Source organism: Centropristis striata, chromosome 2 (assembly GCF_030273125.1).
Source record: "Centropristis striata isolate RG_2023a ecotype Rhode Island chromosome 2, C.striata_1.0, whole genome shotgun sequence".
Taxonomy (NCBI): Eukaryota; Metazoa; Chordata; class Actinopteri; order Perciformes; family Serranidae; genus Centropristis; species Centropristis striata.
Genome location: NC_081518.1, coordinates 13,718,874 through 13,746,802, shown reverse-complemented (window position 1 = coordinate 13,746,802; position 27,929 = coordinate 13,718,874). Strand labels below are relative to the sequence as shown.

The 27,929-nt window shown below is 40.7% G+C and overlaps 3 protein-coding genes across 6 annotated transcripts; 2 read left to right on the top strand and 1 right to left on the bottom strand.

Moving 5' to 3' along the window:
- Positions 1-391: 391 nt before the first annotated feature.
- LOC131987968 (NAD(P) transhydrogenase, mitochondrial-like) lies at positions 392-17,595 on the bottom strand. Of its 3 annotated transcripts, none has more exons than XM_059352937.1 (22): positions 17,444-17,595; positions 16,690-16,855; positions 14,986-15,215; positions 14,156-14,355; positions 13,936-14,023; positions 13,756-13,844; positions 13,476-13,663; positions 12,217-12,350; positions 11,917-12,108; positions 11,235-11,385; positions 10,205-10,366; positions 9,998-10,108; positions 9,756-9,901; positions 8,844-9,039; positions 7,772-8,005; positions 5,966-6,126; positions 4,429-4,608; positions 4,136-4,295; positions 2,123-2,204; positions 1,772-1,890; positions 902-1,017; positions 392-786 (listed from the first exon to the last, which is right to left on the bottom strand). In XM_059352937.1, exons 2-22 carry the CDS (start codon positions 16,817-16,819, stop codon positions 640-642), a joined length of 3,216 nt encoding a protein of 1,071 aa, XP_059208920.1. In that variant the 5' UTR covers positions 16,820-16,855; positions 17,444-17,595; the 3' UTR covers positions 392-639. The 3 variants fall into 3 exon arrangements, with proteins under 3 accessions (XP_059208920.1, XP_059208906.1, XP_059208914.1); XM_059352923.1 differs by lacking the exon at positions 17,444-17,595 and adding an exon at positions 16,983-17,390; XM_059352931.1 differs by lacking the exon at positions 17,444-17,595 and adding an exon at positions 16,987-17,390.
- A 411-nt stretch (positions 17,596-18,006) lies between these two features.
- On the top strand, positions 18,007-24,091 carry afg2b (AFG2 AAA ATPase homolog B). The gene is made up of 11 exons (XM_059352949.1): positions 18,007-18,778; positions 18,949-19,560; positions 19,652-19,837; positions 21,148-21,432; positions 21,514-21,699; positions 21,969-22,127; positions 22,273-22,482; positions 22,567-22,794; positions 22,871-23,005; positions 23,633-23,758; positions 23,871-24,091. The coding sequence occupies exons 2-11, from the start codon at positions 18,970-18,972 to the stop codon at positions 24,006-24,008; spliced, it is 2,244 nt and encodes a 747-aa protein (XP_059208932.1). The 5' UTR covers positions 18,007-18,778; positions 18,949-18,969; the 3' UTR covers positions 24,009-24,091.
- A 220-nt stretch (positions 24,092-24,311) lies between these two features.
- On the top strand, positions 24,312-26,408 carry c2h15orf48 (chromosome 2 C15orf48 homolog). Of its 2 annotated transcripts, XM_059355433.1 has the most exons (5): positions 24,312-24,409; positions 24,515-24,574; positions 24,698-24,786; positions 24,957-25,017; positions 25,923-26,408. In XM_059355433.1, the coding sequence occupies exons 2-5, from the start codon at positions 24,536-24,538 to the stop codon at positions 25,989-25,991; spliced, it is 258 nt and encodes an 85-aa protein (XP_059211416.1). In that variant the 5' UTR covers positions 24,312-24,409; positions 24,515-24,535; the 3' UTR covers positions 25,992-26,408. The 2 variants fall into 2 exon arrangements, with proteins under 2 accessions (XP_059211416.1, XP_059211423.1); XM_059355440.1 differs by lacking the exon at positions 24,312-24,409 and having other exon boundaries at positions 24,441-24,574.
- Positions 26,409-27,929: the final 1,521 nt, after the last annotated feature.

Sequence of the window (27,929 nt, the reverse complement as noted above, 5' to 3'; positions counted from 1 at the left end):
CACTTAGGTTTAATTGGTGACTCTAAATTGTCCAGTGGTGTGAATGTGAGCATGAATGGTTGTTTGTCTCTGCCAAATGACAGTCTGGCGACCTGTCCAGGGTGTACCTGGTGTGTTAAGAATAATGAAAGAATGAATGTGGGATACTGGAGTTCATCGGAGCGGTTCATCCTGAAGAACAGGCTGATCTACTGAATAAGGACATTTTTAAAATAAAATGGGTAATAGCATTGAATATATTTTGAATTAAAGAAAAGACCAAGACAGAGTTAAATATAAAGAAAAGCATGCTTGACATTTTGGTGTGAGACTTAAATCCATCTAAAGTGAGTATGATTTGCCTATTTAAATCTTCATATATTGTGTAATGTGCAAAGAAATGGACTTCGTATAAGTTTAAATATATTTATTTACAAATCACTTCAGTACACATTTCTGTTAGTTATTTATGTCCCTTATTTTCAAAAAAATCATTTATCTTGGGCATCTTTGTAATAGAATCACATTTGTTGCAGACCAAATAAATCTGTTCTCCAAATATATATATATATCCTGAAAACTAATGCTGGAAATGCAGTCTGTCAACCTGCCTCTGTGCGTGAGAACTACAGTCCATGATGGTGAGCTAATGAGGCATCTCTAGTAGAAGGTCTCCCTGATCTTTGCCTGCAGGCTGTCGCATGTCTTCTTGGCATCTCCCAGCAACATGGATGTGTTGGGCTTGTAGAAAATGGGGTTATCTACTGCAGCATAGCCCACGCCCAAGGTACGCTTCATTACGATCACCTGGAGTGAAGTTTAAATAAGTCAAATTATCACCTTATGTACCACATCTAAAATAAGAGTGATATTGCTGCTGAAGCAATACAAATCAAATGTAATTAATAAAAGATTAACCAACCTGTTTGGACTTCCACACCTCCAGGACAGGCATGCCAGCAATTATAGAGTTGGGATCTTCCTGTGCTGCAGAATTGACTGTGTCATTTGCTCCAATGACCAGAGTCAAGTCGGTCTCTGTGGGACACAGATGTTTACACATTTACACACGAGACAGACAAACCGCTGGCAAAATGCTCTGCAATTGTCCACATAAATGTTATTGGGTTCCCCGGCACCACACTTATCTCCCTCAGTCATAAACAGAACCATGTGTGTCAGACTGCATGCCTGGTTGCTAAGAAAACAAGACTGTTGCCTGATAACACGGCACGTCTAAATATCAGACACAACACAAGACTGCTCCAAGTGCGGATGGAGGGATGAGATTATTACACATAATTGATCTTGTATTATTATCCTGCCAGAGTTGTCACTTTGGCTGAAGAGTAACTAATGGTCGACCGAAATGCTGATATTTAGAGAACAGGGTGGCCAAATGTTGATATGTTGTTGGTTTTTTTGCATCTGTTAAAAAACAACAATTTACAATGCAAAATTGCTGCATTTATTTAATTCTGTTCTTATCCGAACTGTCTGTGTGCTTAAGTCAATCTGCACTCCGTCTGCACTTCATTTTTTTTAAACTAACTATAAAATTAAAAAACATCATTGGGTCATCAAAAATAAAAATAGAATTTTAGCAGCATCTCCTCATTTCTAAATCCACTATCTACTACAGAAAACAGAAATTTGTAAACTTGCATAAATGAAAATGTATACAATGTTAGTGTAGTGTGTAAGTGTTGGCTCAGTGAAATTAATAATATAATACTTAATCTGCCCGTTTAATCTGTCCGCTACGATAAGTATCTGTGTTTTTTTATTTTACCTGGGAAGTCATCATTGATCTCATCCATCTCCAGGACCACATCATAGGGAACACCAGCCTCAGCCAAGAGGACGTTCAGCTGGCCAGGCATACGACCAGCCACTGGGTGGATACCAAACCTGTCGGAGACCAAATGTTAATTGTTAGTGCTCATCAAATCCTAAACTCCCTGCTTCATAACATCGTAATGATGATGTGTATCAAATATATATCAGGTGTTGGAAAGGAGTTGTTTTTTTTTTTTAGTTAAAATAACTATGAAGATTTTTAAAAACTCCCTCAGGGTGAATCCACTGAAGACAGAAGCAGCAGTAATATTTTCTGTCGAGGAGATGAAGAGCAGACATTCACCTGACACTCTTGCCCTGCTCCTTCAGCATCTTCACCATGTCTGCAATGGGATACTGGGCTTTTGCTGCACACAGACCCCAACCTAAGCACAGAAACAAACAGAGAATTAACATGCAATAGCCTAAGAAATTGTCGTCTTAATCTTAAAATACAATCAGCTCTGTTTTACTAGCATCTGGAGATTTTGTAATGCCTCCTCGGTTGCTTGAGTTTATTATCCAACAGCGTTTCCTATGCTGGTTTTGTGTTTATGGCCCTATTGGAATGAATGAGCATTGGTCACAGTTATTGTTCATTTTTATATGAAAGTACAGCAATCCACAGGGGTTCGACAAACAATAAAACCAGTGATTTCTCTACCCTTCATTCTCCCTTTTGTCCCCCTCTCCCTGTCCTCTTCCACCACAAGTCTCCTCTGTATTAAATCATAGCGGTTCATCGGTCTGAGAGACATTTTTCTTCTGAAACCTTTTACATGTGTGGTGTGCATTTGGGTCCCCTGCGTGCAAAGAACTCCTTTCCCTGTGTCTGCCTAACCCCCATTTAACCCAGTGGTCAGGTACCTTGTAGAGTTCAGCATTACCCCTAATCGAGTTTTTTGAAGCCAGTCGCCCGTAACCCGCATCTTCTAATTCCCCAGACAACTGGAGCCTTCTGTTTCCTCACTGCCGTGCTTTGTTGTTGACAGCACATGGAGAAATCTCAAGTCTGGACTCAATAGCTCTTATGACTTTTCACTGTTTCTCTAATCAAACCAGCATGTTGGACCACACAGCTGTCCTTGCGTTGGTTTGGAGCCACTGGAAAACAGCAATCCAAGTATCCGAGTTATTCAGAGTGGTTCTTCTTCCTCGGGCCACTCAGTTGTCGGACAAGCCTGGGTTTTTCTATTTAATAAGTCAGGATGTGGTCTTCTCAGATCTCACGCAAAAAAATAAAATCCATCATCCTTTACTTTTTGCTGACACACATTACACGCTCACTTTATTTGCTTTAAGAGTCCAGGTGGCTGTGGCATCATTTGTGGACAAACTGCTCCCTCTTGTGGTTACCATGCTCCAAAATTCTGAGTTTAATTAATTACTGCCATATCAATCAACCCGAACGCCTTGTGAGAACTTCTAACTTCCAGACCTGCTGCAAAACATTTTTTGATCCCGTTTGGCAGAGTGTTCTGAGCCTTTTTTGTCAGATGAAGTTAATCAGATCAGAAAGATCGTTGAGGTTATTGATCCAGACAGACTGAAAAGCTGCAGATGGAGTGCAGAGGGGGATCCATCTGTCCAGGGATGAAAGAATCTGATATTTAACTTGTGCTCTACCTTAGTCTCTGATGTCAACCCAAATCTCTTTCTACACCCTTCTTTCCAAAAGTTCTGGTCTTTTTCAAGAATGTCTCTTTGGGTAAACTTTGGCTACTGTACTATATGTATGTGTGTATGGTTAAAAATGACCACCAATATCTGGTCAAATGTGTCTTTGATTTGACTAAAATGACAAAAAGGAACTTGACAAAAGACGATCTTGGAACCCGTCAACTATTCAGCCTCTGGGGGCAACAGTCAATATTTCTGGGGTTCTCGTGGAGCCAGTGGATAACCAGATGACAGATTTCTGGCTAAGGCTTCCTCTTCTATTCGCCAGTCATTGTTTACACACTGATTAGCGACTTTATCACTTTTGAAGCCATTTTCAGGCTAATCTCTATAATATGAATGCAGATAAATAAAAAAAGGTTTTAAAAAGCCAAATGCTACGAGGACTAGGGCTGCAGAATTAATCAAAATTGTATCCATACTTACTTATGGACTAGTGCAATATCCAAATCACAGGAAGCATGATATTTATAAAGGCAAAATATAGCGATATTTTTTAGCAGGTAAAATCATTTTTAGTAGAATCTATTTTTACCCTCAGCAAGTGAGTTAATGTTTATTTTTGCCACAAAGTAAAAAAAATAAATCCTCATAAATACCCAGTAGTCTCACAATGTATTGTGTGTACAGTGTGTACCTGGTGTTATGATGATGCTGCTGGCCTCCTTGATGATGTCGATGGTCTGGTCCACGTTGACTTCAGTGTGAGTCCCAACAATCTCCATGGGCTTACCGCCCGCTGTGGAGGTGGTGCCGTACCCACCCAGGATCACATTAGGCAGGGAGCGGTTCATAGCCTTGGAAGAGAACAATAACTCAGGACAATGACCCGAGCCACGTGTGTATACAAGTTCACACATGTGGCTGGAAATATGCATGCGTGTGTGTGTGTGTGTGTGTGCGCGTGTGCGTGTGCATGTGTCTACTCACCACACACATGATGTAAGAGAGGATGGCACCAGAGGAGCCAATCAGAGCTCCGACAATAGTCATCAGATTGTTCTCTAACAAGAAGCCTTCAGCACAGAGCGCCCATCCAGAGTAGCTGTTCAACACGGTGATGACCACGGGCATATCAGCGCCGCCGATGGCTGCTGTCAGGGTGACACCCTGTGGGGGGGTTGGAGAAGTTAATTAAAAACAGAGTTATTTGATCCATTTAAGCTAATTATAATCAACTTGTTTGTGATGCAGCAAGGGTTTATACATATATACCATCTCCTATTATGATTTAACCATTATAATTTTAATTTTTATAAGTCACTGACGAGGTATTAACATTAGCTATAAGTGACATCATTTAGTTAATGTATTTCAAAAGAATGACTGCCTTGTAGGCACTAATAAAAACAACTTTTAATAGGTTATTTTGTCAGATTTGGGGCTTAAAGCAATTTCAAGGCTTCACTGGAGTCTCCAGGAGGTAAAATTGCCAAAAACAGTACCACAACTGACAAAAACAAGAAAGAGAAACATTCTGAACTTCAATGGAGGATATTGAATAAATATGGGTAAACTATTGCTCTGATCAAACCAAATCTGACATCACTATTGTTTCAACAAAAAAAAACCCAAAACAGTTCCAACTCTATAAATGTAAAATAAATTTCTAATAAAAGTACATGAAAACAAAAGTTTGGCATTTATAGAACACTGTGCCTAAGAATTACAATTATATGCTATGACATAATCATATCATACGTTTTATTATTACATTCTCAAAGCTGAAAAGATGATCATTCTGTAAAAACTAAAGACTGCATGAACTGCTGCGGTTTAATGATACCAAATAAAGGCAACAAAAAGTCTCTCTTTTTTTTTTGCTGACAGATTTAAATTCCAGCATATTCCAAGATATTTTTACTGACAGAGAAGTTGCACATCGTGAATGTCTCGCTTATTTTTTTGTTCACCACTCAATCCATAAAAAACAAAAGTAGGTTAAAGAGTCTTGACTGTGCAATCTTCTGCAATTGTAGTGTTAAGTAAATGTACCCTGGTGTTGCAAATGAAGCGGCTGTAGTGCAAGAAACATTTCAGACTTGACCTTTCAAAAAAAAAAAAAAGAGATCATCAGTATGTTTTTGCTTCACCTGCTCTCAGCTTAGGGCTACACGATGGTGTCGTGGTTGGCACTCTTGCCTCACAGCAAGAGGGTTCTGTGTGGAGTTTGCATGTTCTCCCCGTGTCAGTGTGGGATCTCTTTGGGTACTCCGACTTCCTCCCACAGTCCAAAAACATGCACTTAGGTTTAATTGGTGACTCTAAATTGCCCATAGGTGTGAAATAAGCGTGATTGTCTGTCTCTATATGTCAGCCCTGTGAAAGTCTGATGACCTGTCCAGGGTGTACCCGCCTCTCGCCCAATGTCAGCGGGGATCGGCTCCAGCTCCCCACGATCCGAGTGCGAATAAGTGGTTAAGGATAATGAATGAATGCTCTCAGCTTAGTTAACGTTGAAACTCACCATAATCGTGGAAAGGCCAGACACTCCCACCAGACACCCCATGCCAGTGCCGTAGCTGGAACTTAGCATGAAGGGCACCATGCCTCCCATTGACGCCGCCATCAGACCGGCATTCAGCATGTGTCTTCCCGGCAACAGCAGAGGGGCGGAGTCCAGGACGCCTACAACCGAAAATCATTTCCAACAAACATATTCAGAGAAGCCAGAAATGATTGTCACTCTTTTTGTGAAGCTGGGGAATCATTTGACAAGATAAAACATATAAACACACTTTTCTCTTCAGCAGTGTCGAGTGTCTTTGAACCCTGACTTCTCTGTGGAGGCCTCTAATCAGCCTGTCCCATCCACAAATCAGACCACCGCCCGCCAACAACCACAGCCATGCAGCCACTACCCATAACAAATTACCAGAAAGCTTCTCATGTGTTCCTCTTGATCAGTCACAGTGGCATGTAAATTAGTGACTGCTGACACATGCACACAACCCCCCCCCACAGTGCAGGCCTGGATCTACCAGAGGATCTTTGGCTTTAACTAGATGAAAGAGACAATCAGTGCCAGAGGACATGGAGCTCAGTGTGTTTATATAGATATTAGTGTCTGAGTCAAATGAAGAACAATGATCAGACACTAAAGGACATATTCTGCAGACTTTACCACAGGTCACACACATAAAATACATGTATTTATGTAGGGCTGGGAGATATGACACTATATATTGTCAAAACAATAGAAAAATGTCTTATATACACAAGCGGAACAAGCAATCCTTGATGTGTACCAATCTCTTTTTTTTTCCTAAAAGATGTTTGAAATGATTTATTCATTCTTCATTATAATCAGAAATTAAATGATACTGAACATACAATACTCATGTTGATTTAGTTATTTGTTTTTCTCAGTTTTCATTTATATAATTAGTTTGGAATGTAGGTTAATGCATTATGTGTATAATAAAAAGTAAATATACTTATCCTAAAATTTTAAGATACTTAAAAAGCTCCTTTTTAAATAAATACCTTAATAAATAACCAATCCACATAGAAAAGGTCTATTTTCATAACTGACATAACTGGATCAAAAATTCACTGTATCAGATACTGTACAAATTACAAAAATAGTAGCCGTCTCAAAAATCAGATTATAGTCGGCTCTAACATGGAGTATGGTGTATACAAAAATATTTTATTTCAAAAAGACGATAGTATAGACTATTATTTATGAATTACCAGGAGACATGTTATATTGTGATATATCATTATCATGCTATGGAGTGACCTTGCCTGGCATTGCAAGTCTAAATCACAAATATTAGTCATTTTCAATTTTCCAAGAGGCATTGTAATATGACTTGGTTGAGAGTCTATTCAGAGGCTTTTTATAAAGTGTGTGACGTAGCGCAGAGTGACATGTGCAGGTGGGGGCAGGGCTTGGTTTCAGGCAGGAAAAACGAACTTTCTCAAATAATAAACAGTAAATTTAATGTTGATCTGAGGCCAGAAACATGCAATGCAACAACAGTGTCTTGATTCATTTGATCAGGGCTGCCTAGTTTGACAGTTTGATCTGAGTTTTGTGAGTTGCGCTGGATGTCACTCTATAAATTCCACCAAGTATGAGAGGGAAAACAGTGGTAAATGGCCTGGAAAGGACCAGGGAGGTTGCAAAGCTGTCTGAATGTGAGACGGACCAGACACATAAAACATGAGCTCTGCAGATTCTACTGGTTTCCAGACTAGAAAGAACCTATATATCGGGACAGAAGATTTTAGCAGCATGATTTGTAGCGCAAGTATAGTGCATTACCTTGAAGCTTGCCGTAGGCCACGAGTGAGCCGCTAAACGTGACGCCTCCGATGTAGGTTCCCAGATACGCCACAGTCTTGAGCACACCAGCGGCTGGGTGAGCGTCCAGGTGGGGATACTCAATCATAAACTCGGCAACGCAGGTGAAAACAGCTGCCAGCCCCACGAGGCTGTGGAAGGCTGCCACGAGCTGCGGTAAGTCTGAGATTTCAATACGCTTGGCAATGGTCAGACCTGAGATAAGAAGACCAGACAAATGACAGATTTCAGTAAATCTTTGAGTTTGTCTGGATGAGTCAGGCACCAGACACCAAACTTCTCATGCACATTGGCTGCGTTTGAATACAAAAGAGTAAAAACATTAAGGTAAAAAAAAAAAAAAAAAAAAAAAAAAAAAAAAAAATGGTTAAAAGGCAAACACCTGCTTTCAGTAACTTCAGTCTTAACAGAGTCTGATCTTCAAAGCCAAGTTAATGAGTCCTAAGTATTTAAGTGTGTTTTCTAGAAAACAGTGGATCACTAATTTGACATCGAGTAAACCCTCATGCTCTGCTGCCTGTGCGTGTGTGCATGTTGATTTAAACATCATTCATCATCCCGCTTTCTTGAATTACTATTAACATGTACAACATTCACACATGATGACGAAGTCCACTCATCTCTGGGTCTGGACAGGATGATTGATGTTCTGTTATGAATTAGCAAAAAATTCACACTCTTCAAAGAGCGGAGGAGTCGCACGCAAAGTTAATAACATGTTACTCATTCATGGTGGTCTTTTAGATTTCTAAACAAACAGTTGGACTTCAAAAGGAACCGTGCCCGCGCTCTATTTTGTTTCTTTTAAATGGAGACTGAAACCCAGAGATGCTTTGCTGGTAGTGAGCCTCCTTGTCATGATACGACAGTGTGCTTCCTGGGGGCTTTAGATGGTGACAGACAATAAAAGGTCTAGTCTGAAACTAAATTAAGATAAAGTTGACGTTAATCAGTGCCAGAGTGGGATTTCTGCAGCCTGTCCATCATCATGTGTATTTCAGTTATAGAAGCTATAAAAGCAGGAGTTACCGACCCAGGGTTCCTCCCGTGGCCATGGCCAGAGACATCTGAGACAGCAGCTCTGGTGAGGGTTTGAGGGCACCGAGGGTGGCTGCGATGCCCCCTGCCACTCCCATCATGCCCAGGGTGTTCCCCAGACGACTGGTGCCCTGGGCAGAGAGGCCTGCCAGCGCCCCGACACAGCACAAGCCTGAGCCCAGGTACATCATCTGAGATAAAAAAACACAAGTCACAATTACTTATGTGGCACAGACACAGCAAAGTTAAAGGTATGAATAAAGGTTTAATCAAAATACTCAGAGCTGAAATAATTACTCAATTAGACAATCATCAGACCATCAGAAAAGATACTATTCTGACAGTCGATTAAATAGTTAAAGCTGGGGTAGGCAGTTTCTTTGTCATCATTGGGTAAAAATTCCATAATAACCTTGTAGCATATTTTATTTCAAGTGATCTGAGAGTAACTACTAAACTGCTGCTTCACATCTTGGCTCAGTTTTCAGGCCTCAGATAATCTAGTCTGCAACAGGATACTTTAAAATGACCTGGGCATTCTGCCTTTACTGTGAAGCAACCCAAAAAAACAAAGACAGACTTCTCAAAAACAGAGTATAAAAGGGAGTCAATTAAACACAATGAAATGTGTCAATGAAAACATGTTTCAGAGATGAAGAGGCTTTAGTTCCCCAACAGAAAGGGCTGTGATGACATGGTAGAGTGGATAAAATATTGTAAATATAGCGTTCTCAAAACTGTGGGTCTGTTTGATAATCTGTATTACTGCAAATAATACAGACTATAACTTAGTTCATCATACAACCCCACTTTAATAAATCGAAACCATCTCTTTAACACAAGGTACTTGTATATACTATTAATGAGAACAAATGTGGCTGCAATGAAGCAATTTATATCCTGTAACCTGCTCAATGCTGTATCCAGCAGCCAGTGATGCTCCATATCCCCCTACAAATGCCGTCCCAGGCAGCAGGTACAGGTAGTTGTACTCTGGAGGGTCAGTGGGACGTTTGAACATGTCCAACATCCTCTGGGTGATCAGGAAACCGCCTGCACATACATGGAACAAAAACAACTTTTATCATTTGATTGGGCACACAACAAATCTCTGTTTTCTGTTTTTTATTTCTGTGTTGAACGTCAGACCGGCAATGTTGATGGAGGAAACAAAGGCGGCAGCAAGAGCAAGACCCTCAGGCAGAGAGGAGGGTGTGAGACCTCCACCCATTAGCACCAGACCACCAACAGCTGTCAGACCTGCCAGAGAGGACAGACAGAACTTTAAAAAAATAAAAAATACACCTATACCGGGTTTGTTAATGTGGCTGTAACCATCTTATATTGACTCGTGACCTGAGATGGCGTTGGTGACAGACATGAGGGGGGAGTGCAGAGCGGGGGTCACGCCCCACACAGTGTGGTATCCCACAATCCCAGCCAAGCCGAAGGTGGTGACCATCTGAGTAAAGGCCGCGTTGGGGGAAATGATGCCCAGAGCCAGACAGGTGGACACACCTACAGAGAGAGAGCAGTTTAAGTTTGTACGCCTGTCTGTTCTGTTTCAATTTCTATTAATGGCTAAAAAATGGACTGAAAAAAACAAACATTTCAATGTTCATAACAGGTTATGCAAGTGTGATGATTCATTGTTTCTCTGAAACTTCAAAGAACTTTACCAAAAATGTGCTCCCCACTGTGCCCAATTATGCAGTCTACAAAGTCCCATTAGGATCTGGTGATCTCAGTTCTTTTAGCGATAAAACTAATTTTGAAAAAATGCAAAAAAAGATTCCAAATTACATCGTTTGGAACTGGGGCTGCAACTAATCATTCTTTTTTATGATCGTTTAATGTGCAGATTATATTCACGATTAAACAATTCATCTTTTGGTCAATAAAACATCAGAAAATAATTTCCCTGAGGTGAAATTTTCCAATACAATTTTATGTGCAATCAAAGATGCTTGTTATGATGTGAGAGAAGGAAAATCAGCCAATCTTCACATTTTTAGAACCTCAAATAGTCCAAATCTTTGTCATATTTGCTAGAGAATGTACTCAAATAATTAACAAAGAAGTTGATGTTAAATATTGTTGCACAATATATAAAATTGAAACAAAATGTATCACCAAGGAAAGAAATGATAGGAAAGCTTTATCAGTTTTTTAAGCAATTATGAATAACCTAGGCCAAACAAAACAAAATCATTTTACTATATAAAAGCAATGGCATTGGTTTTTCTTTTCCTTTAGTAGAAAAGGACCTTTTTCTCAGAAGTGGGGAAAATAACTCTTCCAAATTACTTCTAAAATAACTTCATCGCTCATGAAATTGTTCCAAATGCTTGTGAATATTTCTGCATACTGTGTATTCGTGTCTGACCTGCAGTGTAGACGCCAGCAGAGGTCATGGTGCGGTTAAAGGGAGAGACCTCCGCCGATTTCTCAGCTTCCAACTCTGCGACGGATTTCTGTTTCACCGGTGGTGGGGGGACAGTTTTGGGGAGGGGGGCTGGGAAAATGTTCTGGCCTTCCTGGACACATTAGAAAACACACGAGAGGACGAGTGTGAGAACACAGAGGATGTCTGCAGAGTTTTGCGTGAGAAACAGACATCAAGACTTAAGAGTCTTGCATTGTGGGAGATCTCGCCTGGATGGTGGGAGCAATTGAAATACAAACTCATGGACCACATAGGAGATTATACTGAACAAACAGCAATCACGAACCAGTTACCAGTGGTTTTGGAAGATAAATTCTCTTTTAAGGGGCCTGAATAATGCTTAGTTTAACAAGGGGTAAACTGATATGTCCTGTTGAGGTTGCATGCCTTCTCTGCCATAAACAATGTGTCAAAGCCAAAATTCCTGGAAAAGTATATTTTGAAACGTTCATAACATTCTTGCTGGGATCCAGCATGAGCTATTCCCAGCTGGGATTGGGTTTTTAGTACTCATTTGGCGCAGTATCCTAGCATGACAGGATCTGATAGCTTATGCCGAGAGGGAGGGATGCCAGCAGAGGCGGAGGCTGCCAGTAGACAGTTACAACAAATAAAAACCCACCTTCATAACAAGAGTCCCTCGGATGACATGGTCAAGTGTTCCGTAGTCAAATTCGTCTTTGGGCTCATAGTGGAAGTATTCCTTGTCTGGGCTAATGGCCTTCAGCAGCTTCAGTATGTTGTTTGAATACAGAGTGCTGGCCTGGGTGGCCATGCGGCTGGGCAGGTCTGTGTAGCCAATGTGTGTGACCCCCTAGTTATCAAAAAAAGGGGCATCACCATCAGTAAATTTTACATAAAGAATTTTACATAAAGACAAGACAAGACTTCCAAAGGGATTCTAATGTTCTTATAACATCACCCTGTGAACGTGCAGCTCTCCAGGCCTGGTGGTCTCGATGTTGCCCCCTGCCTCAGCAGCCAGATCCACCACCACAGAGCCATCCTTCATCGACTCCACAAACTCCTTCTTGATCAGAATGGGAGCCCGCTTCCCTGCATGGGTACAGGAAGCAGAAAAATATCTTTAAAAATCATCAAAACAAGCTAATGAAGTTGTTGTGGCATGTGTTAGCATTTAATTAGCTACTTGCACAATCAGCTGGCGATCCGACTTTGTTAGTTTTAATATTTAACATCTTTTCAGGTTCATACCTGTAGTTTGAGTTTCTGTTAGAACATGTTTTCAAGCTTTAATGTCCAAAAATGATCATACTGTCCATCTGAATACATTTGTATTCACTCTATGTCTAAGATGACATGACGAGTGACATCACAACCTTACAGAAATGCTGGCGGCTTGTTTAAAGACATAGTTTGTGAATATGGTCAGTGTTCTCCTTGGATTGAGGGTTTTGATACTTTCATAGTGTGTATTTTATAATAAAAAACAGATGGGAATCATTTTTATAATCCTTTTTACAATACGGGACCGTCAATCTCCACCAGCTCCTGAGAAAATAATAATAAGAATAAAAATATAATAAGGTCAGTGATCAATTTTGTATTTTCATCAGCCAATCTGAAACTTTGTCAGTAGTTGGCAGGAATCTTACAGGAGAGTTATCCAAGTTAATGCTGGAACAGCTGCCAACAAGGATTGATGAGAGCAGCAGAGTCTCATCTATAAAGCACATTTGGCTACTTGAATAAAAATAATGAGCTTAACGACAGATGTGAGGTCGTCAGTGGGTTCAATGTTACTATGGAACAAATATTATTAACCCTCTGAACAAGAAGCAGCTTCAGGGTGATGGTTTCTCCTGTAACATTTGACTTACTGTGGACTCATTTTTCACTGCAACATATAAAGTAGGGAGAACCAAAACATTTCTTATGTGCAGTATAATAAAGTTATACTGCCATATATCATAAAACGGAAAAAAAGAAAAAGCTCAATTTGTCAGGAAAACTAATCAAATCTAAGTGACTCACTCAAGGACTGTTGAAAATCAGACGATAATTTCAAATTTTCCAGTTTCTGATACAATAAATGGGGCAATTTTGGCAATTTTTACAAAAGAAAATCCAGCCAGTGAATTGTGGGGGTTGAAAGGTTTATACAGCTTTAAATACCAGAAAATAAAAGACTAGTGTGGAGAAGGTATCAATGCCACTGACCTGGAATCAGGGCAGTGCTGATGAGAATGTCGACCTCTTTGCACTGTTTGGCGAAAAGGGCCATCTCAGCGTCAATGAACTCCTGAGACATCTCTTTGGCATAACCTCCGACTCCCTCGCCAGACTCCTTGAGGTCTACCTCTAAAGTCTCTGCTCCAAATGATTTAAACTGCTCCAGAGCTGCTGGCCTGAAAGCAAAGAGACAGTCAGGTTATTGTCAAAGTCGTGATCATCAAACCCACCATAAACTCAGTCCAGGACACAATGTTCCAGCTCATACCTCGTGTCAAATCCTCGGACTATGGCGCCCATTGACTTGGCTGCACCTGCTGCCGCCAAACCAGCCACTCCACCTCCAATAACCAGGACCTGTGTGCAACAGAAGCATTTTACAAGGTGGGATCCACTGAGGTTGATTGAAAAGGCTGAAGGAACATGTTGATTTGCATTATATTCATACCTTAGCTGGGGGTACTTTTCCAGCAGCTGTGATCTGACCAGTAAAGAACCTGCCGAAGCTGTTAGCAGCCAGAACAACGGCCTTGTACCTACAAAAACAAACATTCAAGTCATATTTACTGTAACTTAATATTCCTGAACAGATGAATCTTCATATATATATATATATATATATATATATATATATATATTTTTTTTTTTTTTTTTTTTTTTTAATTTACCCAGCGATGTTTGCCATGGAGCTGAGTGCATCGTAGCCTTGTGCAATGGTGACTCTGGGCACCTGGTCCATGGCCAGCACATTGCTCTGCCTCTCCGACAGCTTCATCATGAGCTCTGGGTTCTGTGCTGGATAGATGAAGCTCACCAAGGTGGAGTTCAGCTTCAGGAGGTCTGCCTCACTCAAACTGGGGGCTCGAACCTGCAGCAGAACAGGATGTTACGAGTAGAAGTATATACTTCCATACAATTTAGTACGCCAGCAAAATACAGTTGCATTTTGCAGGATGCAAACTAGCACAGGAAGGTCTATCTGCAGGTGCACAATATTACACAACATGCACTTGAAAAGGTTGCCGTTTGGTTATGGTTAGGCACCAAAACTACTGACATAGGTTTAGGCACAAAAAATATTTGGTTAGGTTGAGGAAAAGATTATAGTTTGGGTTCAAATTAATACATTAACCCTGGAAGTCATCTAAGGAGGGGTGTCGTGTAGCCTGCGAGACTATCAGATAGATCCTTCTCAGCCAGCGTGCTTTTCTGGCTATTCTGACCCACAATCCTCTGTGCAGCAGAAAATACATCACATTGACTGAGCCACTGAGGGGGTCATTTTGTATGACGGACCACGATGGATATATGCGAAAACGGGGCAAAGTTCAAGCGAAATGTTAAGTAGTATGTCCCAATTATATGCATGCCTCATGCAATAGTGCATTTTGACAGGCCTCTGCAGTATGTAGTAAAAGTGACATGAAAATATCTGGACTCAAACAAACTATACACAGAATTGTTGTCTTAGCAGCACAAACAGCAGCTGTGAACAAACCTTGAGGACCAAGTCTGATCCAAACGCCCCGCTGACGTCAGTGATGGTTGCTCCAGCATCTTTGTATTGCTGATCAGAAAACTTGGATTCCTCTCCGGCTCCACTCTCCACCTGCACCGCGAAGCCCTGCTTGACCAGCGCCTCCACCCCCGCAGGAGACAACGCCACACGTCGCTCATTCTGTAGGGTCTCCTTAGGAACCCCGACCACCAGGTCCTTGTAGAGCACACCTGAGCACACAAAACAGCCAGAAGTTGACTGTGCAGAACATAAAAACACAAGTCTGTTGGTGATTAGGGGACATATTATATATACACACAGCCTTCTGCACTTTACAGCACCCTGCTTCAGTGAATCATTTAAATTTCATTATAAATGCAATTATTTTGTGGGTTGGACATCTTTGACCACTTGCAGACAAATATATTTTTATTCATCAGAAATGTGACACAAGTCATTTGGTCTTAAGCAAGTCCCGTGTCATTTTTTCTTGGACAGGTCAAGTCAAGTAGAGTTCTTTGTTAAGGGGAGTCAAGTCACAAATAATTATATTTTATGTTAACAGTTGTTCCATGTGGCGTTAAATGATCTGTGAACATTTTTTAATGTGAGCAACATTGAAAAACATATGTTTCCTGTCAAGTCATCAAAACAGTGACTTGAGTTCAAGTCATAATAACTCGAGTCAACATCTTTGTTATCTACAAAGTGATACTTATTTCATTTCCAGCTTACCTCTGTACCGTTCTCTGCTCTGATAGTTACTGGTTATTCCCTTTCAAGAGTCTGTTTTTTATTGTACCCTGTTTTTACAGCTCTGGGGATTTTTTTCTATTATGCACCTTGGGCATTAAATCATCTGCAAAAAGATCTAAAATTAGAAGCATTTATGTCCATTGATGAGTTTAAGGGTTCATAAAGAAAGTGGTGTTGGAGACGTGGTTGATTTTACTTGGCTGCCGACTTGGTCAGGTCTCTCTTGTGAAAGAAATGAGACTTCCTGGTAAAATAAAATAAACAACATAATTTTATAATTAAAAAAAAAACAAGGGAGCTTTTGTGTCTTTATCTTTTTGTGCAAAAACACAGGGGAGCATGCGTCTACAGCGGAGATTGTGTGGCTGGGAGCAGTGTCAGGTTACACATTTCTCTCCATACACGGCATGGTGACCTCCCCACCATGGAAACATTTTTAGCAGGTGATTGGCTCGGAGCCAGCACACACAGAGAGGCCTACACTCCCACACAGCCACGCTCAAAATTCAAACTTTAAGAAAAAGCACCCAGTAACTTGGAAAACTCTCACAAATACTCGGTGACAAGTTTCCCAGCAATCGGACTCTATAAACAAAATGTCTGTGAACATAATCTGCCAGACTGCAGTTAAACTTTTACATTTCACCTTTAACTGACCTCGCATATGTTCTCACATGTTAGCAGCTCCTACGGCGAGCAAAGCCACGGCCTGCTTCACTTCAGTGCTCCCTATTTTGGGAACATCTCTAGCAAACCTGCTGCAAACAGCTCATAATCTGTGGAGTTTTCCACTCTTCTCAGCAGAGGGAGAGAGTGTCCTTGAGTGAACTCTCATTCCTCAACTCAGAGGAAATCCAAACCAAAAGAAAAGCATGCAAAAAAGCCCAGGCCATCCTCTCTGAAAAATATTGTGAGGTTAAGATTTTAATAGAGCTGTACATGTCCTACCTCTAGAGGCCTTTTGGTCCCATAACACAGGGAAAGTCCTGAATTGCCTCTTTCCAAGAATCCTCTGACGGACCCCTCTCTGGAACAAAATGACAGAGGAGCTGGAGATGCAGCGCAGGAGGGACGACATGGCCTCTTAGTGTCCGCCCTGAGACTCCCTCTGGCTCTTGAATATGAAACAAGCAGAGGTAGGTGGTAACTTAATACTACTTCTGCATCTGCTGTCAAATAAAAAAGTACATTATAATCCCCCCCCTACACACAAGCAAATCCTGAGCCCCCTCTAGTCTCACACACTCAGGTTGTCCGTCTGTGCTGCGAGGCCTACAGACAGCAAAGTGACATTTCAGCTCTGCAGGGCACGACAAACAGGGCCCAGGGTTGATTACACACTCCGGGCTTGTTCGCGAGATCTGGAATTATGACGGCACAAGGGGGGGAAACTGTGCCAAGTCTGGCCTGGTTGTTGTGAGCAAGAGAAGCAGGGAGAAATCAGATTAAACTTTGTCGGGCTAGAGGGGACAGCTCAGGAGTCAGACACAAACACACACCTGCTCACACAAGCATTATTGTGAAGAATATGGTGTTTATAAAAACAATTTCAACACCAGTAAAACACTATACAATAACTGTGTAACTTTCTGTTAATCTGCTTGGTGTTTTTATTTCAACTATTTCTGACAATACATTTGCCATTTTCCCCATTTATTCATTCATTCATTCATTGAATCACAATCAATCAGTGTCCATTCACCTTTTACTAATTCATTCATAAATTGAAGGATTTGTTGATTGCATTATTGCTGTCACACTTGCCTTTCAGACTTCCAGAAAGAGCAGGTTAAAAGGTTCAACTTTCCCTCTGCTGCAGGGTCACCTGTGAGACGTCCTACCCAAAATTCCTCTCGTCCGTCTGCTCGCAGGGACAGACAGATGACCTTCCGCAGTTTCGATATCGCTGCTGCACTATTTATGTATAAATAGCAAGTCATGTGACTTCACCCATGAACCACCCATGAGGCAGATAAACTCTGCAGATGAACTCTGCCTCATGAGCCGCCGCCAGACCATCCATGTGCCAGACTGAGACCTTCAGGATGGATTAACGTGTTTATCAGAAACTGTGTTTAAGCATGTGCACGTATACACACACGCACGGTGTTTTACGCAGCTCAAAAATATTTAAAAAAAATAAAAGAATATGGAGTTAAGGGTGAACACACGCATAATTGGGAATATCTACGAGACAAATGTGTGTTGAAATTATTTTAAATTTACTGCATTTTATTTTCTGGACGCAGGGTGACGCCAGAGAACGGTTGGCGTAAAACTTAATTTATTGTTGGACGACAAGAACCATTTCCTTGCTTGTTTTAGTATTGTTATCAAAATATTATTTACATATATGGCTCTATAATTTATTTTTTTGCTGTTTTTCATCTATAGATTTCATTTGAAACAAATAAGCAAATAAATGAGAAATAATAACAAAACGCAAAAACACTACTATAGAAGTAAACACTAAAGGTTTTTATTATTAGATTATGTGAATGATTTAACAGTCTTTCGCCATTAATTTATGCTTAAGCTTATAAGAAAATAATGACAAAATAAAACATTTGCAAAGGTGCAAAAGGATGACTGTTTTCCAAATTATTGCCTTGTGTAAAAATGTTACTGTATTCACGAAAAAAATATTTTAATGAACCTACTTTACCATACACATTCATCTCTCGCTATCTCGTTTAAATGTATTCCCAAACTCACTTTACTTTTATAAACTGTATTTATATTTGTAGGAATCTGAAAACTTTAAGTGATCCAATATTAAAAACACTGCAAAAGATCCCAATGAATATACAAGACACGATAAAAAAATATTTTTTATGGTTTCAATGTCTGTATAAACTCATAATAACAGGTACATTTGCGAAGCGGAAACCAGTTTCAACAGCGCAGGAAAACGTTTTGGTTGGCCATCTTCTTCTAACGCCACATGGATTTTGTAAACATTAGTTGGTCTGTTGTATCAGCACCGCGAACACCGAGAGCATTTTATCCACCATTCACGAGTGTCACCCTTTATCTGGTATGTAACTGTCTCACAGGTTTTGTTAGAAAGTATTTATTGGCTCAGTTAGCTTTAGAATAAATTTGAAGCTAAAAGCTAAGCTAACTGATGGCAGCAGCTTCACTGCTTCTGCTATTCGCGCTTTAATAAAGTCGTTATCTGTTTGTCTCTATTTGTTTTACTGTCAGTGAGGCTGCTGGTGGACAATAATGTCTCTGCGGCTGCTGTCAGTGGATCCGTCAGACCGGGGCTCTCAGAGATGCAGACTGGGTCCAGGTCTGATGTCAGCGCTGGGTCTGACTCTGGGCTCCCCGCTGCTGGTATCTGTTCCCGGGGGAAGCTGCCTGTGCACCGCCTGGCCCCGGCCTGACCTGGCGGAGGGCTTCCTGCAGATGGACCTGAAATGTTGCTCCCCAAGTCTGATCACTCACCCTCCCACCCACCTCAGCCTGGACCCGGACCAGCTCACACCTGTGCCCTGCCCCAAACTGAAAAGTGTTAAAGTAACTGTGGTGGTCCAGAGTGTTGACTTTAGGAAACACACACCTCCTCGTCTTGTTCATGAGCTTGTGAAAGACATGTTGAGAGGTGTGTGTGTCCACAAGAAGCATGTGATAAACTTGGGGGACTTTGATACAGAAATTAGATATGTTGTTATTGAAAGCATCAATGTGGAGTCTCTCGGTGCCGGACTCATCACCTCAAAAACTGGTGTGGAAATAACCAGCATCCAGACGGTCCGGCACTACAGGAGTCAGCTGCAGGACCAGCAAACAGTCCCCCTGGGAGGACTGGAGGAGGTCAGCAGCATGTATTCACTGTAGTAACATTATTGGTATTCGTCCAGAGTGTGCTTTCCTACCTATATTTTTTTTGTTGTTTGTTTTGTAGGTGAAAGCATCCCTGAGAGAGATGCTACAACTGCCCCTGCTCTACCCTGACACCCTGAGCTCTCTCGGGGTGTTGTGTCCCAGAGGTGTGCTCCTGGTGGGGCCTCCAGGCGTCGGCAAGACCCTGCTGGTCCGCAGGGTGGTGGAGGAGGTGGGAGCCAGCCTGGTAGTGGTCAGAGGGCCAGAGGTAAAATAATAATAATAAGTATATTATTATTATTATGTATACATAATAGCATAATAACATAATGTATACAAACCCATAATACAAATCCTAGAATTGATATAATTTCTGAGACAAAGCTTACAACAGAATAACTGTGAGGACAAATGTGTTTGTTTAAAAGGCAACATCTTGGTGTTTCTGCAGTTGTGCTTGTTTAGCATGTGGCTGAAACACAACTGAAACTCCATCAGGTTAAAAGAAAACAAAAGGTTTTTTGGTCTAACCTTTCCTCTACCTGCTGGTGGGCAGGTGGGTTTTAAGCGGTGAAATATATTGTCTTTTGTACAGTTTTCTATTGAACATATGGTCACATTCTGTTTCATTTACATTTTAGACAACGTTTAAACTTTTTTTGGAGTCAGAAAATTTAATTAAGACAATTCACAGTCCTTTGAATCTAAAAGTGACATTCTTTCTTTAATTTGCAGCCTTTCCCACGATTGCTTTGTAAAACTACAGCCATTAAATGCTAAAATACCTATCCCTATATGGATTATGCAACATTTTGCACAGATATATCAGTTGTTTAATGCATGGGTTTTACCTGCCAAGTTTTTGTTAACTTTTACACAATAGTAATAGAAAGCATCCTGATTGTAAACATGCAAATTGGTATGTACAGTGCAGGACAGGAGGGCTCTGTAGTGGGTGATAAAACCAGCCAGAACATTACTGAACCATCAACTGAGCATCAGTGATGTTGGTGAGGTGCCTGTGTAGAGCCCAGAGCATATTAAAGAAATACTCACCCCAGCAACAGCAACAACACTATCTGCTGTCGTACCACCAGAACACAGAGCAGCTCCTTTTGTTTTTTTGTTTTTTTTCTTGTTTAGCATAATGAACAAACCTTGCAAAGTTACATAGATACAGCTTATTCATACTATATTACTGACACAGTTAAACATGCCACATCAGTAGCCATTTTTAAAAACGGATTAAAAACCTATCTTTTTTCAGCAGCATGCGGTTGAACTGTGTGCGTGTGTGTGTGGTTGTGGGAGTGGGTGCGCATGTGTGAGTAAGTAAGTGTATATGTGGTGAATATGGCATAGCTTGTCTGCCTGCACTCTTCAATTAATTTGTAATTGATTTTTTTTTAATTGTTTGTTTGTTTTTCTGTGTTCTGTTTTGTTTTTTAACTGTAATTATGTAAATACATTGTGAAGCACATTGAGTCTGCCTTGTGCATGAAATGCGCTCTATAAATAAAGTTGAATTGAATTGAATATTATTATTTTAATAATAGTAATTGTTGGTGATGATTTCAGGTGGTGGGGTCGCGGCCTGGTGAGAGCGAGGAGAAGTTGCGTGCTGTGTTTGAGCGGGCTCGATCTGCAGCTGAGGAGGGTCCCTGTGTGCTCTTCTTGGATGAGCTGGACTCTCTGTGTCCGAGGAGGACCGGCTCGTCTGCACCGGAGAACCGCCTGGTTGCTCAGCTCCTCACGCTGATGGACGGGATGAATCAGTCTGATCGATTCCTCATCGCCGCTGCCACCAACCGGCCCGACAGCTTAGACCCAGCACTACGCAGGCCTGGAAGATTTGACAGAGAGGTGCGGATGATGAATACTTAACCCGGTGCATAATAATAAATGCAAATAAATCTCACATCGAAATCTCCATCTTTCCTTCAGGTTATTATTGGAGCTCCCACTTTGCAGCAGAGAAAAGACATCTTGTCTGTTCTGTGTGCGAGGATGCCTGTGTGTCCCGGCGTGGACATGGCAGAGCTGGCACAGCGAACTACAGGCTACGTGGGAGCAGACCTGAGTGCCCTGTGCAGGGAGGCTGCCATGCACGCCATACGGGAAAACTCAAAGGTAAATACAGCAGTCAAGCAACATATATAAAAAGGACATTTTTATGACTTTTTAGCTCAACATTTTGGCTCCCTTCAGAGTTACCTTTACCTGACTGCAGATTAATATTGCCCCAAATTGTACCCAGGACTCCTTCGAGTTTCATATTGGTACAGAAAAAAATAATTTAATTGAGCAGAAATGAAGTGTAAACCGGCCTCAAATTCCTCCAGAGCATCAACACATTTATGATTTTTTTTCTTGTGTTGCCTTCTTATAATTGTCTGCAGGGTTCAGGAGAGCAGCTGGTGGGTATGAAGCACTTCCAGGAGGCCCTGAAGGTGGTGCGTCCCTCTTGTCTGCGGAGCAGCCTGGGTGTGACGGAGCTCTCTCCTGTGTCGTGGGAGCAGATCGGAGGCCTGGATGAGATCAAACTCAAACTAAGACAGGTAAATGAGCAGCAGCACTTGACTCGTACATTAAAACACAAGGAATTATCATCTGAGCATGTTTACAGATAAAAAAATACCTGTCATTGAATTTAAATACTCATATTTCCGTCCATCTGCCCTCTTTTGTGTCTAAACATCAAAGAGTATTGAGTGGCCGATGTTATACCCCGAGGCGTTTGTTCGTCTGGGTCTGTGTCGGCCCCGCGGCGTGCTGCTCTATGGACCTCCAGGATGTGCAAAGACGACGCTGGTCAAGGCTGCAGCCAGCTCTTCTCACTGTGCTTTCCTGTCTGTCGGTGGTGCTGACCTCTACTCTCCTTATGTCGGAGACTCGGAGAAGGCTTTAGCACAGGTACTTTCTTCTCACAGTCTCTAATAATAACACCTGCTGTGTTTGTATCCACGTCTGTAAACACCTGCACCTGTCTGTCCACAGCTGTTTCGGCAGGCCCGCGCCTGCGCTCCCTGTATCCTGTTCCTCGATGAGATCGACTCTCTCATTGGATCGCGGTCAAACAGTCAGACACCAAACAGCGTACAGACACGCCTGCTGTCAGTGCTGCTGAATGAGATGGACGGGGTCGGCCTGAAGACGCTGGAGAGGAGAGGGACGGAGAAGATCCTCCAGGCGGAGGGAGTGACGGAGAATCACACGCAGGAACAGGTCAGATATTATTGAGGCTGACACTCCTTCTGTTGATTAACACTTTATGCTAATAACTGTGTTTGCTCTTTGACAGTTGGACTGCCAGGAGGTTTGCAACAAGGATGTGATGGTTGTAGCCGCCACAAACAGACCCGACTGCATAGACAGCGCCCTCCTCAGACCCGGCAGGCTCGACCACATTATCTATGTCCCACCACCTGACCAGCAGGTAAGTCACTTTAAAGGTCCAAAACTGAGATGAATAAAAGGCAACACACACACACACACACACACCACTTGCTTTGTGTCTTTTGTGGTCCAGGGAATCAATTCCTCAAAGATTCAATAAGAAATAGAAAAGGTAAATCCCTCTGCATTGATTTATTTGACCTTTGTCCTCCCAGGTCAAAATTGCTTGATTTATCCTTCAAGCTTTATAAACAACACCCAATTCTGTGTTTAATAATGCTTATCCAAGATAATAATAACTGACTAAGCCAACTGAATTCATACTCATAACCTGAAGTTTTACATTTGAGAATTGATCCATGTTATTTCAGGGGCAATTACATGAAAGCTTCTCAAATTTCTAATATAAAAACAAATGTGGTCAAATCTTACCCGAGGACAAGACTAAAACTGAGAACATAAACTGGAGAAAGGTGTTTTTGTTTTTTTTACCTTACACATGCTGAATCTCAAACAAGAATGTGGAAGAACATTTACACATTTTGCATATGGATTAAAAAAGTGAAAGTTATAGAACAACAGCAATCTTTTTAGAGGAAATGTATAAGCTGATAATCGTGCCTTTTTGTATCTTTATTTAACTAACCTCGTACATCTGTGTGTCTAGACTCGTCTTTGCATCCTGAAGGCGTTCACAGAGTCGATGCCCATCTGTGCTGATGTTTGTCTGGAGGAGCTCGCCGCAAAGACCGATCTTTACTCTGGAGCCGACTTGGAAAATCTGTGTAAAGAGGTAAAGTTAAGACTTTTTTTTTCTGAAAATACAAAATGACATCCTGTTTCCAAATGTTGACAATGACAAACAGATTGACAAAGAATGTCTGAAAATTGTTTTGGTTTTCCAGGCTGCTCTGTTGGCGCTACAAGAGGAGAACATGGAGACTTCTGCCATCAAACACACATATTTCCTTCGGTCCCTCAGTAAAATGAGCCCCTCTCTCACTGCCCAGCAGATCCAAACATATCAGAAATCTCCCAGATGACAAATCACATATGACAGCCCTCTGTGTTGATGAAATATATTATTACAGAAATATTGATTTGAAATAAAATGAGTAAAACTTGACCTTTGTCTGTTGTTTTCTTGTGTTTTTGTGTGATTGATAAACACTTAAAATGTCTTAATGTTTGAGATTAAACCAGCCACCAGCCACTGACCTTCAGTTTTAAAATGTGTCCACAAGAGGGGGCTGCACACCCAGAATCGGTATTGATCATTAGCAAATTGGATATGTTGACTGATTGAACTCCACTGGTGCATTTCAGAGCAGGAAGCTGTCTGTCTACGTGCCTCTTACCTCGTACAGCCTCTCCTCCAGCCTACATCAGCCGGGCTCACAGGATGCTGCGCTGAGAGACATCAAGGACTTCTCAGCAACAACAGGTGAGACCCTCCTCACAGCTGCATGAATCACTTCTTGACTTTAATTCACCAAATGGACTAACAGCCTCATTGTTAAGTGGATATATGATCAATTTGTCTTTCTAGGTACTTGACAAATTTGAAAAAATGGTTGGATTTTTCCAAATGTTGAGAAAGAAGAAGGAGGTGAGTTGTATACATTTTTACTGTCAAAATTGAATTTTTATTTTGTGGATATTGTATTTAAAGGTTAATATAAGCATTTTAATATTACATTTACAAATACATTTTTTTACATGTGTATTTCAGCTGATTCCTCTAATAGGGTTCATGGCTTTTGCTGCAACCATGTCCACCTCTGCTGCTATCTACTTTCTATTTACTAAACCGGATGTAATGTGAGTGTTATTGTGCTTTTTTCTCATTTTGATGAAATTGTTATCCACTGTGTTTATTTTAAAATAAAGATTACGCTTACCTGATGTCCTACTTTGAGTGACTTCTATTAGCCTCTGGCGTGTAAGACATGCTGAATGATGATGCAACTTTTTTAAATCCCTATTTTTAGTTTAAATAAAACCAGAAACCCTGAGCCATGGGAGAGGGTGGACCCATCAAAACCACAAAAGGTAATATCTAACATAGAAGAATGTTTTATGATGTTTGGGCGGTGTTTTATAAGCGTAATAAGCTTTCTTTTTTTTATTTTATTTTTTTATTCCTCTTGGCACTCAAAAACATGAGCAGAATCTTCCCAGTGTGCGGCTACAAGCTGCTGAGTCACTGAGGAGGAAATGTTATCAAATACCAGCCGGCTAGGGTGTCATCAGATAATTCATGTAAATGGTGCTACAAGTTGGTACAGGTACTCATGTTTGGATACAATACTGATACTCGAGGGAATACATTCAGATGTGGCTGCCGAATTATAGAATTTTTTGTTAGATTGAAAATAGACCTTTTATATGTGAAATGTGCACTGATATGACTCTGCAAAAGTACTCAGAAGTCCTCTTTCATAGACAAATAAATGTATTAAAGAATATTTATCATGATATATTATTGTGCATTTAAACATACAATGTATTACATTGTCAACTAATTGTAGAAATACAAATTGAGAAAATAAATAGCTAAATAAACATCTGTACTGTATGTTCAGTGTCAGTCAATCGCTGACTACATAAATAAACAATAATCAAAAATAAATAGTTAAGTATCAGTATAGTATTTTCAGTATATTTAAATGCTATAAGAATAAATAGAAAATAAACTAAATGGCTTAATATTACTGTATGTTTAGTATCAGTCAGTTTGACTGACCATTTAAGTAAAAAAAAAAATCACCCCAAACATTGATATCTCCATTTCATGTTATGTAAAAATTGAGTGCATTTAATTTTGATACGGATAGATATCAGCTGTCTGATAAACCGGTTGGCCGTTACTCATGTTACACGTCACTTTAAGTCAATGTAACACTTACAAATAGGACAGGGGAAGCCTCATTTCTATTTCTGTCTTTTTGCTGCAGTTCATCACCATCAATCAGCAGTGGAAACCAGTGGAGGAGCTGGAGTACGTGAAAAGCCTCACCAAGTAAAAAAAAAAACTAAAGTTCCAGTCCGGCCACCTGCCTGCCCCCCATCAGTCTAACAGAATCCTTTCTGCACAAACTAAGATGCTTTGACAGTCAGTGTGCGGAAATGCTTCTGCTCCACTGGTGGGGTTTCACCTGGCTCTGTAGCGGCCCAAGGACATCCATCCATCCATCCATCCACATCAGTAGAAAGCTTTGGTCACAGATACTCACGCTGCCATGAAGGGAAAAAATAAATGGTATTACTCTGGGTTTCTGTGATTACATCTATAGAGTGACATTTACTTTGAACAAGCTGACGTGTTTAATTGCTGTAACAGTAGGTGTGAATGTACAATAGAGTCTGATTGTTAAAGACTAAAGGTAAACTCAATAATGAACTGTACAGTGTCAATAAATTATTATTGTAAAAATGTTCAACTTTCTTCATCAGAGTGGTGTTTTTTGTTTTCAAAAGTACCGAAAAGTTAAAAGCATTTTTATGTGGGAATATTCATATTAATGTCTTTAGGCTGATATTCTTGGTCTTTTCTGTGACATTAAGCTAAAAGTAATATCTCTTCTTAGCATCATATACCTGCCAAAACATATGTTTGACCAATAAATTCAGTTGAATTAGCTAGAAGAAGTGCTGCATCCCCTGATTTAGTGTAAACACATCACAAAATAAAAGGAAAAGGCTGGTGATATTAAGTGAATTTATCTCACTAAGAACTATTAACTGTGTGGACAAAGCCTCTATTGCTCTGTGCCATAGAGCCCCATTGGCCTTCCTAATAATAGACATTTTGACACATGGAGGCATCAGAAATACAAAGGCAGTACTCGAGACCAAACAGACAGGTGCTTAAAGAGAGAAAGACAGAGCTGACGTGCCGCCTGCAGAGTCAGCGGACACAACACAAGACACGGCAGAGGTCAAACAGCACAGGTGTTACCAATAACATCAACGATTGAGTCCATTATATTCAGGTGTGACAATGAGACACAGTATTCACAATATCAGGAACTTGAAACTGAAGAAGCTACAATTCAGCCAACTTTAATGTTATTGAGCGTTTCCTGCTGTCACATTAAAAACACACTAATAAGCCATATTTGTGCCCTTTATGACATGTTTCTCCAAAACATATATAAAACATAAAAAATAAATCATATTAAAAGAGGGGAGTTTGTGTAAAAAATGATGATTGCTAGTCTAATCATACCATTATTCATCCATTTTATCTGAAAACTTTTCAGTGACCCACTTTAACGATCACTGCACTCGAGCACCAAATGTGTATAAATCCACTCCTGAAAATAGTTCCCAATACTCCAGGCTGAGTAACATTTCCTAAAAACTTGCATGCAGTTGTTTTCAGGAATTTCAGAGCCTTTTTTAAAACTAAACCTATATATTTGTGACTGCTTTTAAAGAAATAGTTTGACTTTGTTGGTTATACGCGTATATGCTTTCTTGCTGAAGAATGAGTCATGCATTAACTATGTGTGATGTTGTTTTCAAACAGGCGAGTGGTGAGATTTGTTGCCAGTGATGACAGTTGTAAAATAATTACTGCAATCAAAGCAATGGGCCAATGCACTCATCTGCTTAGTTTATGGCTGCGTGGGTGTTCGACACTCCCATTGTTTATAGTGAGAGAAAATCCTCTTAAAGTCAATCTCGAATCTCAAAAAAGAGCAAAAACACCAGAAAGCATTCCTCTCCTACAGTGAGTGAATGAGTAAATGACACAGTGTGGCAAACACAGTCCACTGGACTGTTGAATCTGAGAGGATTTTTCATGAATTATTAAACACTAAACAAAGGGTGTGAACAGATAGAGAGAGAGGGGAAAGGCATGGCTTTTATTTCCTGATCTGTTTGAGTTGCTCTTTTATCAGTAAATTTTTCTCCTATCTGGTTTCACAGAGGTTGTTTCACAGTTTCCTTCCTCT

Coding starts and splice junctions, on each gene's coding strand:
- LOC131987968 (XM_059352937.1), bottom strand. CDS start 16,819: ATGTCGTCCCTCCTGCGCTGCATCTCCAGCTCCTCTGTCATTTTGTTC. Junction 14,024..14,155: donor TCCATGGCAAACATCGCTGG/GTAAATTAAAAA, acceptor TTGTTTTTGTAG/GTACAAGGCCGTTGTTCTGG. Junction 10,367..11,234: donor TGCTGGCGTCTACACTGCAG/GTCAGACACGAA, acceptor CTCTCTCTGTAG/GTGTGTCCACCTGTCTGGCT.
- afg2b (XM_059352949.1), top strand. CDS start 18,970: ATGTCTCTGCGGCTGCTGTCAGTGGATCCGTCAGACCGGGGCTCTCAG. Junction 19,561..19,651: donor CCCTGGGAGGACTGGAGGAG/GTCAGCAGCATG, acceptor TTTGTTTTGTAG/GTGAAAGCATCCCTGAGAGA. Junction 22,795..22,870: donor AGAATCACACGCAGGAACAG/GTCAGATATTAT, acceptor GCTCTTTGACAG/TTGGACTGCCAGGAGGTTTG.
- c2h15orf48 (XM_059355433.1), top strand. CDS start 24,536: ATGGTTGGATTTTTCCAAATGTTGAGAAAGAAGAAGGAG. Junction 24,575..24,697: donor TGTTGAGAAAGAAGAAGGAG/GTGAGTTGTATA, acceptor TGTGTATTTCAG/CTGATTCCTCTAATAGGGTT. Junction 25,018..25,922: donor ACCCATCAAAACCACAAAAG/GTAATATCTAAC, acceptor TTTTTGCTGCAG/TTCATCACCATCAATCAGCA.